The sequence below is a fragment of the Tachysurus fulvidraco genome, chromosome 2 (genome assembly GCF_022655615.1).
Source record: "Tachysurus fulvidraco isolate hzauxx_2018 chromosome 2, HZAU_PFXX_2.0, whole genome shotgun sequence".
In the NCBI taxonomy this organism is placed as follows: domain Eukaryota; kingdom Metazoa; phylum Chordata; class Actinopteri; order Siluriformes; family Bagridae; genus Tachysurus; species Tachysurus fulvidraco.
This window is the reverse complement of record NC_062519.1, coordinates 11,342,645-11,360,531: the sequence shown is the minus strand read 5'-3', so window position 1 is coordinate 11,360,531 and position 17,887 is coordinate 11,342,645. Positions and strand designations below refer to the sequence as shown.

General features: G+C 38.6%; 1 protein-coding gene, 1 long non-coding RNA gene and 1 pseudogene across 3 annotated transcripts; 2 read left to right on the top strand and 1 right to left on the bottom strand.

The window, feature by feature from the left end:
- Positions 1-2,168: 2,168 nt before the first annotated feature.
- Positions 2,169-2,315, bottom strand: LOC113643275 (annotated as a pseudogene).
- Positions 2,316-4,234: 1,919 nt separating this feature from the next.
- On the top strand, positions 4,235-7,828 carry LOC125140786. The gene is made up of 3 exons (XR_007140052.1): positions 4,235-4,294; positions 6,553-6,689; positions 7,686-7,828. It is a non-coding gene; the product is annotated as an uncharacterized LOC125140786 (long non-coding RNA).
- Positions 7,829-11,397: 3,569 nt separating this feature from the next.
- Positions 11,398-15,998, top strand: lmod1b (leiomodin 1b (smooth muscle)). 2 transcript variants are annotated; one of them, XM_027147307.2, is made up of 4 exons: positions 11,403-11,553; positions 11,690-11,948; positions 13,177-14,910; positions 15,125-15,998. In XM_027147307.2, exons 2-4 carry the CDS (start codon positions 11,781-11,783, stop codon positions 15,149-15,151), a joined length of 1,929 nt encoding a protein of 642 aa, XP_027003108.1. In that variant the 5' UTR covers positions 11,403-11,553; positions 11,690-11,780; the 3' UTR covers positions 15,152-15,998. The 2 variants fall into 2 exon arrangements, with proteins under 2 accessions (XP_027003107.1, XP_027003108.1); XM_027147306.2 differs by having other exon boundaries at positions 11,398-11,948.
- The last annotated feature ends 1,889 nt before the right edge of the window (positions 15,999-17,887 follow it).

The following is a 17,887-nucleotide window of genomic DNA, read 5'->3' as shown; positions in this document are numbered from 1 at the left end:
ACCCGTGGCTCCGGAGCCACAAGTGGCTCTTTCATCCCTCTGCTGCGACTCCCTGTAGATTTGGAAAATAAATATTTAATTAAAATTTATTTTATTTTAGTTTTTTTTTTTTTTTTAAATGTAATTCTAAATTCTAAGATTATGATGGTCTTGTAACATTAAAATAAACCGTGTTTAATTTTTTTGTCGCTCAAATTTTGCGTCATAACTGCCGACTTGCGAAATCCGACACACAGAAGTAGACGCATTTTTGGTTTGCTGCAGCCGGCAAGTTAAAACTTTGATGTCATTCAGGGCTGTCAAGTGTCACACATTGAGAGTGACAGTCACGCATTTTGGTCTTTTCTCACCCTCTCCTGCCACACATCGTATTTCTCACGCAGAAATTTTTTTTAACTATTTATCATATATTTAATAAGCCGCAGCACCCAAAATGTATCAGTCCGCTCCGCTGTCTCAAGTCAAGTCAAGAAGTCAAGAAGCTTTTTATTGTCATTTCAACCATATATAGCTGTTGCAGTACACAGTGAAATGAGACAACGTTTCTCCAGGATCAAGGTGCTACATAAAACAAAGACAGGGCTAAGGACATGTAAGTAGTCTTAGCCACATAAAGTGCAACTGTGCAACCTGGTGCAAACAGTGCAGGACAAGACAAGCAAGACAGTGCAGGACAAAAGACAGTGCAGGACAAAAAACAGTGCAGACATTAAGTTACAAGACAATACAAAAAGTACAAAAAATGCAATACACAAAAGACAATAAACAGTAACAGAAACAGCGCCGACCGACCGGTGTAAATACTGAATGTTCAAACAATATTTTGTGCAGTAAAAGAATGAACAGCAGCAGGTTCTTAGCAGCAGGTCCTTTGGATTATATATAGAGTTGTGCAAAAAACAGCAGATGACTGAGATATTGTCCAATATGTGCAAAAACAGCAGAAAAGTGTGCAAAACAGTGTGTGTGTTTTGTGAGGGTCTATGCAGTCCATACAGATGATGTGTGTGTATGTTGTGCTCAGTATAGTACAGTTCAGTTATTGAGAAGTCTGATGGCTTGTGGGAAGAAACTGTTACGCAGTCTGGTCGTGAGGGCCCGAATGCTTCGGTACCTTTTTCCAGACGGCAGGAGGGTGAAGAGTGTGTGTGAGGGGTGTGTGGGGTCATCGACAATGCTGTTGCCTTTGCGGACGCAGCGTGTGGTGTAAGTGTCCATGATAGAGGGAAGAGAGACCCCAATGATCTTCTCCGCTGTCCTCACTATCCGCTGCAGGGTTTTGCGATCCGAGATCGTACAGTTCCCAAACCAGACAGTGATGCAGCTGCTCAGGATGCTCTCAATGGTCCCTCTGTAGAACATGGTCAGGATGGGGGGAGGGAGATGTGCCTTTCTCAGCCTTCGGAGGAAGTAGAGACGCTGCTGGGCTTTCTTGGTGATGGCGCTGGTGTTGAGTGACCAGGTGAGGTTCTCCGCTAGATGAACACCCAGAAATTTGGTGCTCTTGACGATCTCTACAGATGATCCGTCGATGTTCAGCGGAGAGTGGTCGCTCCGTGCTCTCCTGAAGTCCACAACCATCTCTTTAGTTTTGTCCACATTCAGAGAAAGGTTGTTGGCTCTACACCAGGCAGTTAGTTGTTGCACCTCCTCCCTGTATGCTGACTCGTCGTTCTTGTTGATGAGACCCACCACGGTCATGTCATCGGCGAACTTAATAATATGATTCGATCTGTGCATTGCTGCACAGTCGTGAGTCAGCAGAGTGAACAGCAGTGGACTGAGCACGCAGCCTTGAGGAGCTCCAGTGTTCAGTGTGGTGGTGCTGGAGATGCTGTTCCCGATCCGGACTGACTGAGGTCTCCCAGTCAGGAAGTCCAGGATCCAGTTGCAGAGGGAGGTGTTTAGTCCCAGCAGGCTCAGCTTCCCAATCAGGTGCTGAGGGATGATTGTATTGAATGCTGAACTAAAGTCTATGAACAGCATTCGTACATAAGTGTCCTTATTGTCCAGATGGGTGAGGGCTAAGTGGAGGGCTGTGGTAATGGCATCGTCTGTGGAGCGGTTTGGACGATATGCGAACTGTAGGGGGTCAAGTGAGGGTGGTAGCTGGGTCTTGATGTGCCTCATGACGAGCTTCTCGAAGCACTTCATAACTATGGGTGTGAGTGCAACGAAATAATCAGAAATTATGCAGTCGAGATTCCCGCATTTGGGGAATTCGCAAAGGTCAGCACAGCCCGAGTGCAATGGCCGAGCCTCGCTTTGGGCAAACCACCTCCTTGATCATAGTATTGCCCCTGCCAGGTAAGTATATGGAACCGGGCAGGAATCAAGCACGTCTGGAGTTCATAGTCGAGCCTGACACTTATCAGCCAATCAAAAAAGAGGCTACACAATAGTTAATCAGAAAATAGCACTATCTGGGAAAGATTTAACGCAACAACCAATGAATAAAATTGGGGTTGCGGGGGGTTGGAGATGTCACGCTTGCCTGTCTTCAAAACCTGAGAGCCCTGGTCATGAATACGAATTCAATTAGACATTGAACATTCTATTTGAAAGTAACCTTCAACCCAGCATCTTTTTTGTTAAGGTTAGTTCAAACTGTTCAAAATATTTTTGTTTGCCTGCAGAAATAAAATTTTGTTTACTGGGTAGCAGTTCATGGATTTCATAAATGCAACACACTACAGTTTTTTCTATACTTTCCATAAAGGTAAAAAACGATATATGCAGTGTTATCTTCATTTTAGATGTCAAAAAGGTTTTGTGGCTCCCTGTGGGGGTTTTTTTTCTGTGGGAAACGGATCCAAATGGCTCTTTGAGTGTTTAAGGTTGCCGACCCCTGTCATAGACCTCTGAGTGAGGTGTCAAATAATGCAGCTTATTTGGAAAAGATGCAATATTTTCTTGTCCCTTCAGGCCACCAGAGGAAACCATTGCTAGAGCACTAAACACTAGGCTAAGCTAGACCACTTCCAGACCACTTGCACTTTTGTCTAACGCGAAGTATTGTCAGTGTTTTTCCTGCATTATCAAGCCTTGCTTTTCCATTGTTTGCCTTTCAGTATTTAAACCCAATTCTTTTCTTCTGTTTTGGACTGTTTGCCTTCTCAATAAAACTCTGCATATGGATTCAGCATCTGCCTGTCCCAGCCCATCATTACAGAATAGTTCACCTTCAGAGAATCAGAGTTCAGAGTTGTTTCCGCTCCAGGCCCTCATCACGAACCAGTGTTAAATACTTGCGGCATTCTACAAAAAGCGGACATTGTTTGCACAGAGTGATTGGAATGACATGGCACTATGATCTTCCGATAGGGACTAACTATATTGAACTTGTCCCAATACATCACTATGGCACTTAGACAATTTTCTGTGTAACTAAGACCTTTGGGAATAAAAAAATTTTAAAATGTAAAACTTGTAAAAAACACAAATATAGGTTAATAAGGTTGTTGCAATTTGCAAAGTCAGACTCAGATGCAGAATCCTCACTTGAACTACTGTAATATTATTGGAATGTGAGACGGCAGGAAAAGGTGGGTATGGGACATCTCAGCCAAGAGATATCTCAGAATCACAATCAGGTTTATTGCTGTTAGGGTCTAATGTTGTAAAAAATCTTAGTAGAAATAATTAAAATATTATTCCTTACAATACTATAACCAAAGTAAAGTATTAGGCCTTGCAAAATATTGCTATTGCTGTCATAAGACATATGTAGGCGATGTTGTAGGCCAAAGATGTTTATTGTAATCATAAACTTAGTAAAAGTAACCAGATTCGGGGCTGTCAGGCCTAGTCAGTCTGAGCACATTTGTAATAACAAATACAAACTTGTTATGTAGAATGGAAAAGACCTTGGTTCCCAGACCTTAGCTCATAGCGATAACTTGTTATGTAGAATGAAAAAGACATTGGTTCACAGACCTAGGCCCTGAGAACTAAGGGGAGGAAAATCCATAAATGGGCATGTGGTGCTGATAAACTTGTTGTGCAGACTGAAGCAGGCCCAGGTGTTTAGTCTGAGGTCATGAAAAATAAGGGGAGGAAAATCCATAAATGGGCATATGGGTGAAAGGTAATGGGAAATAAGGGGAAATTGGGTCAGTGTGTTTAGAAAACATAGGAGGTGATTCCGGTAAATAAGGTGATATGGCACCTGGGCTCCTAGGAGTGCCAGGGTATATATTGAGAAGATATCTGAGGCTCCAGTCTCTCTTCGGGGGCGAAGGTGTGTGTGCGCGTGGGGGCGTGGGCGCGTGTGCGTGCGTGTCCGCGGGTCAAGGTGGGTGTTTTTATTTTTGCAATATTCTTGATTGATTTTGCATGACATGCTCTTTTTGGGGGTTTTCATTTGTTACTTTTAATTTGGCAACTTTGTTACTTTTAATTTGGCAACTTTGTTACTTTTAATTTGGCAATTTCTCTTATAATTTGTTGGCTGATTGACCACAATAAAGAAGTCATTCTCATCCAGGCCTGAGGAGTTTTCTCAGTATTTTTGTAGGAATTATAGAGTTAACAGTTAAGTCTAACTAAAACTAAGTCTTTAGTAACTAAAAAGTCTAAGTGTGGAGATCACCCTGCAGTGTGTCGACTTGTGTCGACCGGCTCTGAGTTCCGACACTACATGTACAGGAATTTGTCTTGGTGTGTTGGTACATATTAATAGTCGAAGAAGCATAAATATAAGAAACAAAGTTTATAAAAAACTAATGTGTATAAGCGTAAAGATTTACAAAAAAACAAGCAATGGATGTAAACAAAAATAGAAACATGAATTGTACAATAATGCAGGATGTGCAAAGTGGCCAGTGCAAATATACAATTGTAAAAAATGTTACATATATTACAGTTAAAAGAAAAAAATAACTGTATATTAGTGCAGGATAGTGTGAGGAAGGAAGGTGCATTATAACAGACAGATTTGTGCAAATTAATGTAATGAACACTGGTGGGGTAGTTTACTAATGTCCAAGGCGGTGAATAACAGACCATTCTGGGTCCTGGATGTAGTTGATGAGTTTTTCTTAAAAATCTACCACCATCTCCAATGTTTTCACTGTATTAAGCTCCAGGTTGTTCCTGCTGCACCAGGTAACCAGGTGGTTAATCTAACCTCCTGTAAGCAGACTTATCCCCCTCCATCTGCAAACTTTAATGTTTGACTGGCGATTAGAGGTGTAGCTGTTGGTATATAGGGAGAGAAGTAGAAGAGAAAGAACACAGCCTTGGGGCGAGTCAGTATTTTTAGGCCGGGAGTCAGTCCACCTGCAGTTGGAGTCAGGCACACTCACAAAGTCTCCACATTCCTGACCTGGATGGACCAACTCCTCAACCATATTCGGAGGTGGACTAAGGTTTTTGAGGGCAAAAATTCACAGCACCCTTAAGATGCATGGCAGATAATCATCGATCAGAATGATCGATGATTAGACGCTGTCTGAATGTTGCCCAGTTAATCTGATGGCAATTTAATTTGGCAATTGAAAATAAGCCTAATTAGCACACCAAAGGATTGAAAGTGTATACAAATCAACAAATTGAATTTTACGGCATTAACTGACCCCAGACCACTTCTGTATGTGTATGAGTGGAAACTCAGCATCTCTGCAGTGGATTAATTAAATTATGCTGTCATTGATAAGGCCTACTAAGGTTACTAATCCCACATGCCCACAATATCTGGACATGCATTATCTGCACTGCACAGCTCACAAAAATTTGGGACCAGATGCACATTGTGAACAAGAGTGGTTTGAGAAATGTAAGGAAATATTTGTTGAAGAATTTGATATAGGGACCACTTTGAAAAACACATGACTGCTCTGTCATCTAGCAAAGGAAGGACACAAAGCAAGCTTGTCAAAATTGCAATTTGTACAACAACTAGTGAAACACTTGGGACATCTGATATCAGAGCATGGTAAAAACATTGAACAAAATAGAGTTTGGCTCTGCAGAACATTCCAAAGCCTAAACTAAAGAAACAATTTATCTAATTTTAAAGCATGTGTTCTTACTGAAAGCTCCCTTGAGTGCAATAGCTCATGGGAAGGTTCTACAGGCCCACAGTGTACTTGGTTGGACACTTGAGGCAGAAAAGACCTTTGTAGATTTTAAATTATTCCTACAAACCAACCAAACACTGGGGATTGTTATCCTAACAAACCATTTGTACAAACAGTTGATAAAAAAACAAATACATGACATCTGTATTTTTGCGAGACCATGCTGGAAAATTAAGACCAGCAGCCTATGTTTCAGCTAAAATGGATCCAGTGGCAATGGGGGGTGCCTATGGGTTTAAGAGCTGTAGCAGTAGCTGAAAAAGCAATCAGTGCTTCTATAGAAACTGTGGGATAAAGTGAACTTTCCCTTTTGATTCTACACACAGTGTCACTTCTTATCCTTGAACAGAAAACAGCATACATGTCAGCAACATGATGATTGAGAAACAATGCTATCTTAATTAAAATGCCAAATATCAAAATAAAAAGCTGTGCTGTATTAAACCCTGCAACTCTTCTTTCCTCTACATAGCAGATGGAAAACCACACAGTTGTCTAGCAGTTGTAAAACAAAATTGCATCTCCTTTTAAAATGGGAGGAGACACCATTGCAGAATCCACACCGTGAACTGTTTGTAGATGGATCAGCCTTCACAGACCGCAGTAGGGGTATGTAGTAGTCACACAACATGAAATACCGAAAGCTGAACAACACGCAGAACACCTCTCTGCCCAAGCAGCAGAGGTACTGTAATTGCTCTAACAGAAGCATGCAAATTAGCAAAAAAGTGACACAAAAGTGTCACCATTTATACTCATAGCAAATATGCTTTTGGGATAGTACATGATTTTGGCATGCTGTGGAAACATAAAGATTTCCTTTATATTTAGGTAAATCACATGCAATCATGCACAATGCCTGGATTTCTCAGCTCCTGGAGGCAATCCTATTACCAAAGTCTATTGATATATGCAAATGTGGAGCACATACACAGAAAAAATATTCCATTTCACAGGGTAAAGCCAAAGTGGAAGCAGCAGCAAAGGTAGCTGCACAAAAATCCTTTGTGAAACCTTGCGTATGTTGAAAATATGTACTCCCACAGCTGACCTTAAAGGTCTACAGGTGCCATGTACAGCAGACAAAAGAGCAGCATAAAAATAAATAAATAGGGTTTGGTATGGAACCAGTGACAAACCCTGGTTGCCAAAGAAATTGTTTCCTTACTATCCTAAGTTGACACAAGGGCAAAACCATGTGTTAAAAGCAGGGATGTCAACTCCAGATACTGGTACACCAAGGGCTTTACAAGATTCGTTTACATGGTTTTTGGGAGTTATTCATTACTCCAAAAAACATTGTAAAGATGCATAGTGTGTGCAATAAACAACAATGGCCAAGGTGGTAAAGGCAAACAAAGTGCTCATCCTTCACAACAGCCACCCTTCGAACATGTACAGATGGATTTCATTGAATTGTCACCCAGTGAAGGGCAAAAATAGTGCAATCAGTGTAACAAGAACAAGCAAAACTAAGCCCGTTTGAGATGTAGATGCAGACTGCCAATACAGGCATTAGACCTGATCACACACCCGCCAATAATGACCAGCCGATGTGAACATGAAATACTGTGTAATTGTGCAAACTTTTCCTCTATTCTTCAGAAGAAAGAAATGGAAACCAGGCAGTGGCTGGGACTGTTCCAGTTACTTCTGACCATGCAGACTGCGGTGAAAATTGCTGATTGAGCAATGTGGATTCATGTTAGCCACTGTAATCTGTTAAATAAGTAATTGTGTGCACATCCCACCTTCTGGCAGGTGCATGACAAATGAAACTGCTAAAGTTAAAAATGTGTAATGTCCGCAACACTGTTTTAACTCCCATATTTATTAATTTGTTAAAAAGCAAAGCAATGTTTCAACCCTGCTGGGTCTTCTTCAGGCAAATGGAACACATTTGTTAAAAAGGGGATATATAGGCCTTGCAATCAACTGACCCACCCTGTGATTTCAATTAGAATGATTGGGTCTAAACAAGCCTAGTAACCCCTCCCTTTACTCAATTAAAAGAACATATGTTCATAGAAAAACAATACAATGAAAAAACACTGCAATGGAAGAAACAGCTCCACACATACATACAAGCTCAAAAACAACATGAAAACACCACTCCACATATGCACAAAAGACCACCGAAAAAACAGTCAGCAAAGAAACAGAATTTCCCACAAAAAATACATACACATATAGATTTACATGTGTTCCATTTGCCTGAAGAAGACCCAGCAGGGTTGAAACGTTGCTTTGCTTTTTAACAAATTAATAAATTTGGGAGTTAAAACGGTGTTGCAAACATTACACTTTTTTTTAGTTTAGCAGTTTCTTTTGTCCTGCACCTGCCAGAAGGTGGGATGTGCACACAATTACTTATTTAACAGATTTTGTATTTTCATTTGTGTAGCACTCCCTTTGTCTCCCTTGATAAATCATTTGATCCTTTGACAATTAAGCCATGTCCAAGGAAGAAACCTATGCCAGCCCAAGTGGTACTTTTGAATTTAGCCAAGATGATTATGACCGTATTATGCTGAAGGAGTCTATCTTTGATGAGGACACAACAGATCCAAAGGAGGGTGATTCACTGACTCGAAAAATGTTTAATCTACAGGAACGAGAGATCAGACAGCACCTACACGCTGTAACATTAAGTGACTATCTAAAAAAAAAGATCAACCCTCGTGGTCTGAGATTACACAAAGCGCCTGCTTTAGCCCGGGACAATCCGAATTTTTGCTCACGCTGGTGCGAAATATTAAATAAATGCTCCTTTGACCTGATGGCCCTCATTATAAGTGAAATTACTGCTCAACTGGAATCGACAAGAGAAGATTTCAAGCAAACAGAAATCAAATTGAAAGCATTGTCTGACAAGAAAAGACTGGGTGAAATCAAGAAGGAGCTAGAACACCATCGCATTGACTGCACTAGTGAGGTCAGGAGTGTCAAGAAGGCCAAGTTTGCACGGGACGCTGAGGATTACAAGCAGAACAAAGTCTATTTTTGTATGGATGAAAAACCAGAATCTCTAGCCAAATCACAGCACAATCAGGGCCAACGAATACGACCTGGACATCAACGGCAATAAGGAAACCGAAAACCATGGTTGTTTTCCTCATCATATGATTCAGGCTCGGATGTGAGTGGCCAGTCGGGGCGAGGGGCGTCTTTTTTAGGATATGCCCAGAAAAAATATCAACATCGCATCGATGTCAAAGAAGTCAGCGAAAAAGGTCGCAGACAGCCTCGTATTCAGACCAGCAGGAAAGTACGGTAATTAATCTTTCTGAAAAAACTTTATCTAAGGCTTGTAGGTCCACCTTAAGTAAAGGACTGAGTTTTGTCCCAACCACCCACACCAATGACTTTGAGACTGTTATTGACTTCCAGAAGTTTTTTCGGAATCTCAGATTGAGGGAGTTTTTCCATTCTGATATAAAAGACAGTTCAACAAGGAGTGTTTCCCCTTTGGACCAAGTCAATTCGTCTGCTACCTCTGCTCCTAGTGACTTGTCCCAAAGCTGTTTTAAGAAAAGATCGACATTTATTCCTCCTAAGCACCGCAATGCCTCTCTTGATACATACTGCCGTTTCGTTGAGAATGATGTAAAGGGTCTACTAAAAAAGAAAAAAGAATATAAAGTGTACAATAATTTGTCTAAAGCGGAAAGAGAAGCTGTAATGCATTTGAGTAAGGATATAAAAAACCAGGTACCAAAGCATTCGGGTCATCACGACCAGACTGTGTAACAGTTTCTTTCCACAAGCCATCAGACTACTCAATAACTGAACTGAACTTTCACTCACACAATAACTAAATACACACTCTTCCAGTTTACATCCATGAACACAGCACCACCATATCAAACTGTTTACATGCTGTTTTGCACACTGTTTTTGCTCTTTGCACATGCAGTCTGCTCTTTGCACAGTCTTTCACATTTCAGTCGATTGCTCTTTTGGACAATACATTACAATTCCAGTATTTCTGCACATGCAATCTAGAACACACAGTATTTACATGATTTACATTATTTACATGGTCGGTGCTGCTTTTGTGTATTGTCTTTTGTGCATTGTCTTGTATTTTTAGTTTGCACTGTCTTTTTTCCTGTACTGTCTCTTTGTCGCTTGCTCTGTTTGCACCAGGGGTACTTAACTTAAGTCCTTAGCTCTGTTTTAGTTGTATGTAGCACCGTGGTTCTGAAGAAATGTTGTCTCATAGTGAAATAAGACAATGTTTCTCCAGGACCATGGTGTACTGCAACAGCTACAGTATATATGGTTGAAATGACAATAAAAGGTTGACTTGACCTGACTTGACGACATTGACAAATCTTCCGTGGAGATCATCAAGAGCATCAGGCAATGATCAGGTGTTATAATGTACCCAGTGATTGAAAACGTTTTTCCTTTCTTCATTTGGTGTTTAATCATAATTATAAATAATCAAAGTAATGAATGACAGAGGCCCGTCCTCTCACATTTTTTGCAAGGCGTGTTGGGTCCTGTTGCATAGTAGTACAGTAAATTGTGAAACCTTTTACTCTTGCCCTTGCCTATCAGTCTGATATTTTCTAAAATTGTAAAAATTGTGCAGCTTATTCCAGAAAGGTGTGATTGAGTTTTTTTAAGTGACATATCAGAACACTGAGCAGAATAAAGATAACTGTTTTTTATAAATGCTGATGACATCCCTGCCTGTCATACACCCAAAATAAGTGTAATCACAAAATTACTGCAACATGGATATATAACATGTATCAAAACCCCTCAGCACAATGAATTCTGATGAATCACAAAATTAACACAACAGAACGCTTAGTTACAGAAGTGAAATTTTATAATCAATATATTTTGTGTAATCTAGATGAGGATAGGTTTACTTCTGAGTCTGGTTCCTCTCAAAGATTAATCCTAAGAGCATTTTAGGAGTATTTCCTTTTTACTGTAACTTCTGGCTTGCTCGTTAGGATATTGAATTTGACGAGCGCTGTCCACACGCAGAATTGTGCCTAGGGTCTCTCTACTGGACGTTGTTCTTGTATTTTCTGCAGGATCACAGGGCTGTTAGTAGTATATATTATAATGACGAAAATCGGTTTCTTGGACTAATTGAGAAATAATTTTATGTTAAAGATAAAAACAAAACAAGAATCTAGGCTACAGTTTTCCCATACGTTTAATCTCAATTAATTCGTGCTATTTCATGAAGGATGCCAATAATTGAATAATTTGAGGTTTGTATTTACGTATCTTTGCATATGCTGTCGCACTTCAACACAAGCAGGAAGGAGTACGTTTGTATCTAGGATGCCTTGGAGTTTTAGTAAACCACAAACTCCCCGTCGCCTTTAAAGGAGTGTGTACTGGCAGCTAAATATGGGCATGGGATCGGAATGGATTTCGTGGAATTTCCAAGCAGTCCACAGCAGTGATGATAGCAGTGCCGAAGCGGAGTCCATTTCACTCAGTAGCTTTATCTTAAATGTTTGGTCTGGTTTATGGAAATATTTAAACAGAGACTAACAACTACGGCTATTCAGTGAAGTGTCAAATAACCTTATTGTCTCTATCCTTCATCTTTTCAACTTCGTGATCATGTCTAGGAGAAAAGTAAGGGGACTCACTCGAACCGGGCGCCAGGTAAGCGAGGACCCGGATCTCGACAACTTGCTGTCAAACCTGTCGCCTGAAGAGATGGAGGAGCTACAAAAGGAGGTGTCGACAGTGCCCGACCCAGACCCGAGTGAGATTATAATATTAGAACAAACCGATTCAAAGCAAACCATTCCTTATAAAAGAGATTCCATCTTGACCAATAACGGCGAGTTAAAGACGGGTTTCCAAAGAAACCTCTTCACTGAGGTATGAAAATATATTCGTTTTAATGCTAACTGGTTCTTGCATCATCTACCGTCTATACGTTTGCTGTTAAAAGATAGACAGGCAGGCAGACTTTTGCTGTTAAATATCTAAAATATTTGGCTGTACTTTATCTATCTGTCTAAGCAGGTAGACAATCAAGATAAATAAAATATCTATCTATCTATCTATCTATCTATCTATCTATCTATCTATCTATCTATCTATCTATCTATCTATCTACATAAATGATTATAGTGTTTCAATTGCAACAATTGTTAAATTGGCATTTGTACATTATGATTGTTGTTGGTTCTGAAGCTAAGCTTGATTTATTGGTACTTTATACACTGCCATTTAAGGTTATATCTAGCAAAGCGTTGTACAGCAAACAAGACTGTAGCTTACAAATTAAGCCATTGAATGATTACCAGTTGTTGCCACTATAAAATGCTTGTCTATCTAAATAAAATATCAGATGCTAAATGAACAGTTATCATCTCACGTAATTAACTGTACAACAAACTGTATAATATCTATCTATAGAGTGCCTGCACAATTGTAAAACTGCACGATTGAAATGTACTTGTTTTCTGTAAATGCTCTTATGCAACTGCAACTTCATCCCTGTTTGAAAAGAACAAAGAATTTTTGCCAGAAAACTAATTTTTACATTGAGGCAGAGATACAACAGAAAAGAACTCACACATCTTTGAGAGGTGACTAGTGGTATTCGTTCCAAATGTGCATGTTGCATGTTTGTGAGAACCATACTGTAGGTGCAGAATTCATTATTATCATGGTTACTATAACAAAAATGTGGAAAACAAAGAATAAAAAATATCTTCACCACAATTCAGTTACAGTAACTGTTTAAATTGGTAATTATTCTGCTTGAGCTTCTCCACATTTGCATAATGACTATCCTCAAAGAAATAGTAGTGAAAAAGAGTAGTGAAAGCATACATTACAATTGACTCACATGATGTCATAATTGTGCTGCTTTGCAGGCCTATTCATAATACTTTTAGGTTCTCTGAAAATGTAGCAGGCAATATTGAAAAAATGGATGTTTTGTTAGGAGCATGAAGTATTTAATTTAAATGTTAACTAGAATGTTCTAATGTATCTACTCTGCCTTGCTGTTATTTATAATGAGCATAATACTTATGCATGAAAATTCACTAAATGCATGAAGCCATAAGATTTCATGGCTATGTTTTCTTATTAGGGTGAGCCTAGAAGGGAAAGCCGGAAACAGGAATATCTCAGAAAAATGGGTCTGAGTCAGGAGACAAATGTTTCCAGTAATGACAGCAGAGAAGGAGACATATTCGTGACCAATGCTCCTGTTAAACAAGTGAATAATGTAGAGAACAGGAACAAAAGAGCCACAGATGATCCTAAAGATGTGAGAGAAAGGCAATTCAAGAGGAATGAGGAAGGTGAAATTGGATTTGAGGTCAGGGTGAAAGAACAGATTCATGATGGCAAACACAAAGATAAACGGAACAAAAAAGAAGGCAGCAGCAAGACAAAAGAGTTGATATACAAGCTTCAAGAACAAAAAGAGGTGTGTAGAGAGAAGGAGAAAAGAGGTGAAAGCTGGAAGAGAGAATCAGGAGACAACAAGGCAAAAGAGATGATTTCAAGGTTACAAGGGACACAGGTGAAAGAAGAAAGAATGGAACATGAAATGAAAGCAGAAATCAGCAAAAGACAGGAGAGTAGGACAAAAGGCCTTTTTTTAGAGGAAAACCAAAATTTGGTTGTTGAGACCAAAAAACAGGAAAGCAGCTTAGATAAAGAAAAGACAGAAGAACAAGTAGAAATAGTTAAGTTAGTTGGCAAGGAAAAAGAAATTATTCTGATGGATTCTAGTAAAAATATTGAAAGTATAGATAAAGAGAGTGAGAAAGAGAAGAGAGAAAATAGAGTGAAAGAAGTATTAAAAATGAGTTCTACTGACATTGGAAAAAAGAAACCAAAAGCACAAAATGAGATTCAAAATGATTCACATGAATCCACCAAACAAGAAAAGGTTGGAAATTTTATGGAAGAAAATAACACAAAAACCATGTCTAAAGAAGAACATGAGGAAGAGTCGGCTGGCATGTTTGCTGAAGATCTAGAGAAACTACTAAGCAATGATCCAAGCATGACCGAAGTCAATGTCAACAATTCAGAAGTCATCAATGTCAAAACCCTTATTCAGTTTGCTGAAGCACTAAAAAACAACACACATGTCAAGACATTCGCCCTTGCTAATTGCCGTGCTGATGACCATGTGGCCTATGCTATTGCAAGCATGTTATGCAGCAACAAAATCATCACTAGTATCAACATGGATTCTAATCTTCTTACCAGCAAGGGCATCATGGCACTGGTCCAAGCCATCCAGTACAACACTTCCCTAACTGAGCTACGTTTCCATAATCAGCGGCATATCTGTGGAGGCAAGACAGAAATGGAGATGACAAAGATTTTGAAGGATAACAAAACTCTACTCAAACTTGGTTACCATTTTGAATTGGCTGGCCCACGCATGACCATGACCAACATACTCAGTCGTAACATGGACCGGCAGAGGCAGAAGAGGTTGCAGGAGCATAAACAGACTACAGCCCATGGAAATGGAGATAAGAAAGATTTACTACAGGTCCCAAATTCTGGCTTCAAAAAAGGTTCCCCAAAAAACTCACCAAAGCCATCTCCTACTCCATCTCCTGTACCATCCCCTACATTAACCCCAAAGGCTTTTAAAGGACCTGGTGGTCCTCTACTCCCACCACCTGGAGGAATACCACCACCGCCAATTCTAGATGGCGAATTCCTGAAGAACTCTCTGACCCCTATGTCACAGAGAAAGCTTGAGGACAAGACTGGAGGCCGAGGTGGAGGTCTAAATTCAAGGGATCAACTTCTAGCCTCTATAAGGGGTGCCAATACTAAACAGTTAAAAAAGGCAAGAAATATTTTATCATTATTTTAAACCACTTTAAACATTATCATCCATTTAATGTGTTAAAATATTTTTGCATGCAAGATAACTAACAAACAACACTGGATATATGTTTATACATTAATGGCCTTGTAACATTTAATACTAAGAATATATACTCCAATACTCCATATAATTACTAAACCTTCATTGAACCTTTGTTTTTCTTTTCACATAGGTTGCATTACCAAAACTACTTCAATAATCAGACAGGGGAAAGTTAAACACAAAGTGACGAGCATGTTGCAGTCATCTCACCTTGTGAAGATCAGGCCTTGGCATCTTCTACATTAAGTGCACTATGGCCTATAAAACAGGCAAGGATGTGTTTGATGAATGCAGTATAATTCTGTAGGATACAGCTTCAGCCCAGTATTCTCCATAAGCTATGGAAAGGAAGGGAAGCCTAGTACAGATGTTGTGCCCCAGACTGTGTTGATATTTGCACTAAGTGAAGTAATTCATATAGTAAACTGATGAATGTGTGTGATACAGTACAGGATATGTGTCTATATGTGTATGGAGAACTCTGCATGCAGGAAAATGGATTGTGATAAAATTGCAAGTTATTTATAAATTATTATAAATTATATGCTAATGATAACTCTAATAACCAAATAGTTTTGCTAAGTTAGCTGACATTTAAACAATATGGAATGTTTAATGATTTTTTCCAAAAAATGTAAAGTTTTCCAGTTTTACTATATTGTAAACAGTTCATCAGTGCACATTGATATAATATTATGTATTACTGCTTATGCTTAATTAATGTTTAAAAAATTTATTTCTAAAGATAATTTTTGTCATTTCCTAAAAAGTAGTATATGGCTTTTAGTTACTGTATATGTTACCTTTGACATAGTAAGTACTGCTGAATAATCTGTTGTACATTGGATTTTATTTAGGTGCTAATCCTCTTCAAAATTAGTATCACCACTGCCACATATTTGAGTGTCACTCTTCTCACACTCTTCTCACAGCTGGGCATGTGAAAATTTTTATTTTATAGTAAAAACGATTTATACTATTTTAATAAAGCTACCTGTTCTGAATGGTTTCATTAAGATTATTCCAAGAATGCAATAATATGCTTACATAAGAATAAACTTTTAAAATGTTATTTTATTTACTCAGCATAATTAGTAGACAATAACTTATTTGTTTAAATGGGCGTAAAAAAATATTTATGCTACATCCCAATTTAAGGTTGAACAATAACAGATAACTGTGATGGAAATATGTGGATGAATAAAGAAGATACTAGCAAATAAAAAATATTCAGAATGACTATAGGAATATATAGAATGCCTTGCCTAGACAAGTAAAGAAAATAAACAAATGACAAAAGCTTCCTTCCCTTTTTAGCAAAAACACCCACACCCAGCAGCAAATGGCAGAACTTCACCCAGTGATTTGGACACTACACAAGGATTTGTACCAAAATTTATGGTCAAGAACAATGAGTCACAATTTACAAGCAAATGAGCAGACAAGATGCTGTAATTCACTCTGGCAGTGCTATAAATTCTTCTGCAACAATATAATGACATGTCAGGACTCCGGAGGTAAGCCAGTAGACAAACAGAACAACTGGAAACAACATAGGAAAAACAGAATCACTCAAAGCACACAACCATAATGTGCAGAGCAACACATAATGCATAATGCAATAATATAGACATTATAAATATAATTTTAATATATAATTATAAATATAAAATTAAATTGCCATTGTTTTGATGAAGAGAACTGAATAAATTTCTTGGCAAATTAATTTTAAAATAAAGTGGCTAAAATGTTTGTCTAAAAGGGCACAGCTGAAACATAAGAAAGATGGTGTCACACTGAACATGCTATTAAAGGTTAAATGAGCACATTTGTATTTTCTGATTAATTTGAGTAGCATCAGTTTAATTCAAATGACTTCAATACAAATGCTCCTTTTTTATTCTTCTCTGGCCTAAATAAACACTGCTCTAGAAAATGTGTTGTTTCTTTGGAAATTTACTTTTACTTTGGTATAAAGTAATAATATAAACCTGCAATTATGGACAATAATATTTAAGTTGTTACAGATGATAAATGTTACAGGTGAAATGCCCCTTCTGTTTCAGATTACCATTTCAGAACATTTACATGCTGCTGTATCAGATCCCCCTCACCAATATTAGAGAGGTAGTGTTAAAATGTTGTAGCATTTGTCCAGGAGTGATCCCCTCTTGAAATGTGAAACTGGGGATGGACAGCAGCGCAGTTTATATTCAGCTTTCTGGTGCTTACCCTCAGCACCCATGAAATGCCTATATTTGGCCATTTTCAATGGCTGCATTTCATTCCTTTCCCCTTTCTAATAAGGGGAATGACACAGCCAGCAATGTTTGAATGTCCACAGCCAGAGAGAGAGAGAGAGAGAGAGAGAGAGAGAGAGAGAGAGAGAGAGAGAGAGAGAGAGAGAGAGAGAGAGAGAGAGAGAGAGAGAGAGAGAGAGAGAGAGAGAGAGAGAGAGAGAGAGAGAGAGAGAGAGAGAGATTGTAGTTCATATTTTTGTTTTAAAATACCAAGGTGACTGAATATGCCTTGACATTTTCTTTCTTAGAGAATTTCTGTAAACATGTAAATTGGGATTACTTGTTCATCAGCAAAACTTTTTCGAGTTTGTCTGTTTCATTTAGGAAAATATGTGATAGGCATCCTGAATAGTCAATTCGATTTTCATAATCACCTGAAAGCTTACCAACATGGTAATGATAATGGCAAATGGCATTTGTGAATGTTTAATAGTTCTGCTCTGGAATATGTTTTATTAATTCAATTCAATTGAATTCAATTTGTTTGTATAGTGCTTTTGAAAATTCACATTGTCTCAAAGTAGATTTACAGAGCTATAGAAACTTAAAAAAGTAAACACTCTAACAACTCTCTCTAATGAGCAAGCTGGAGT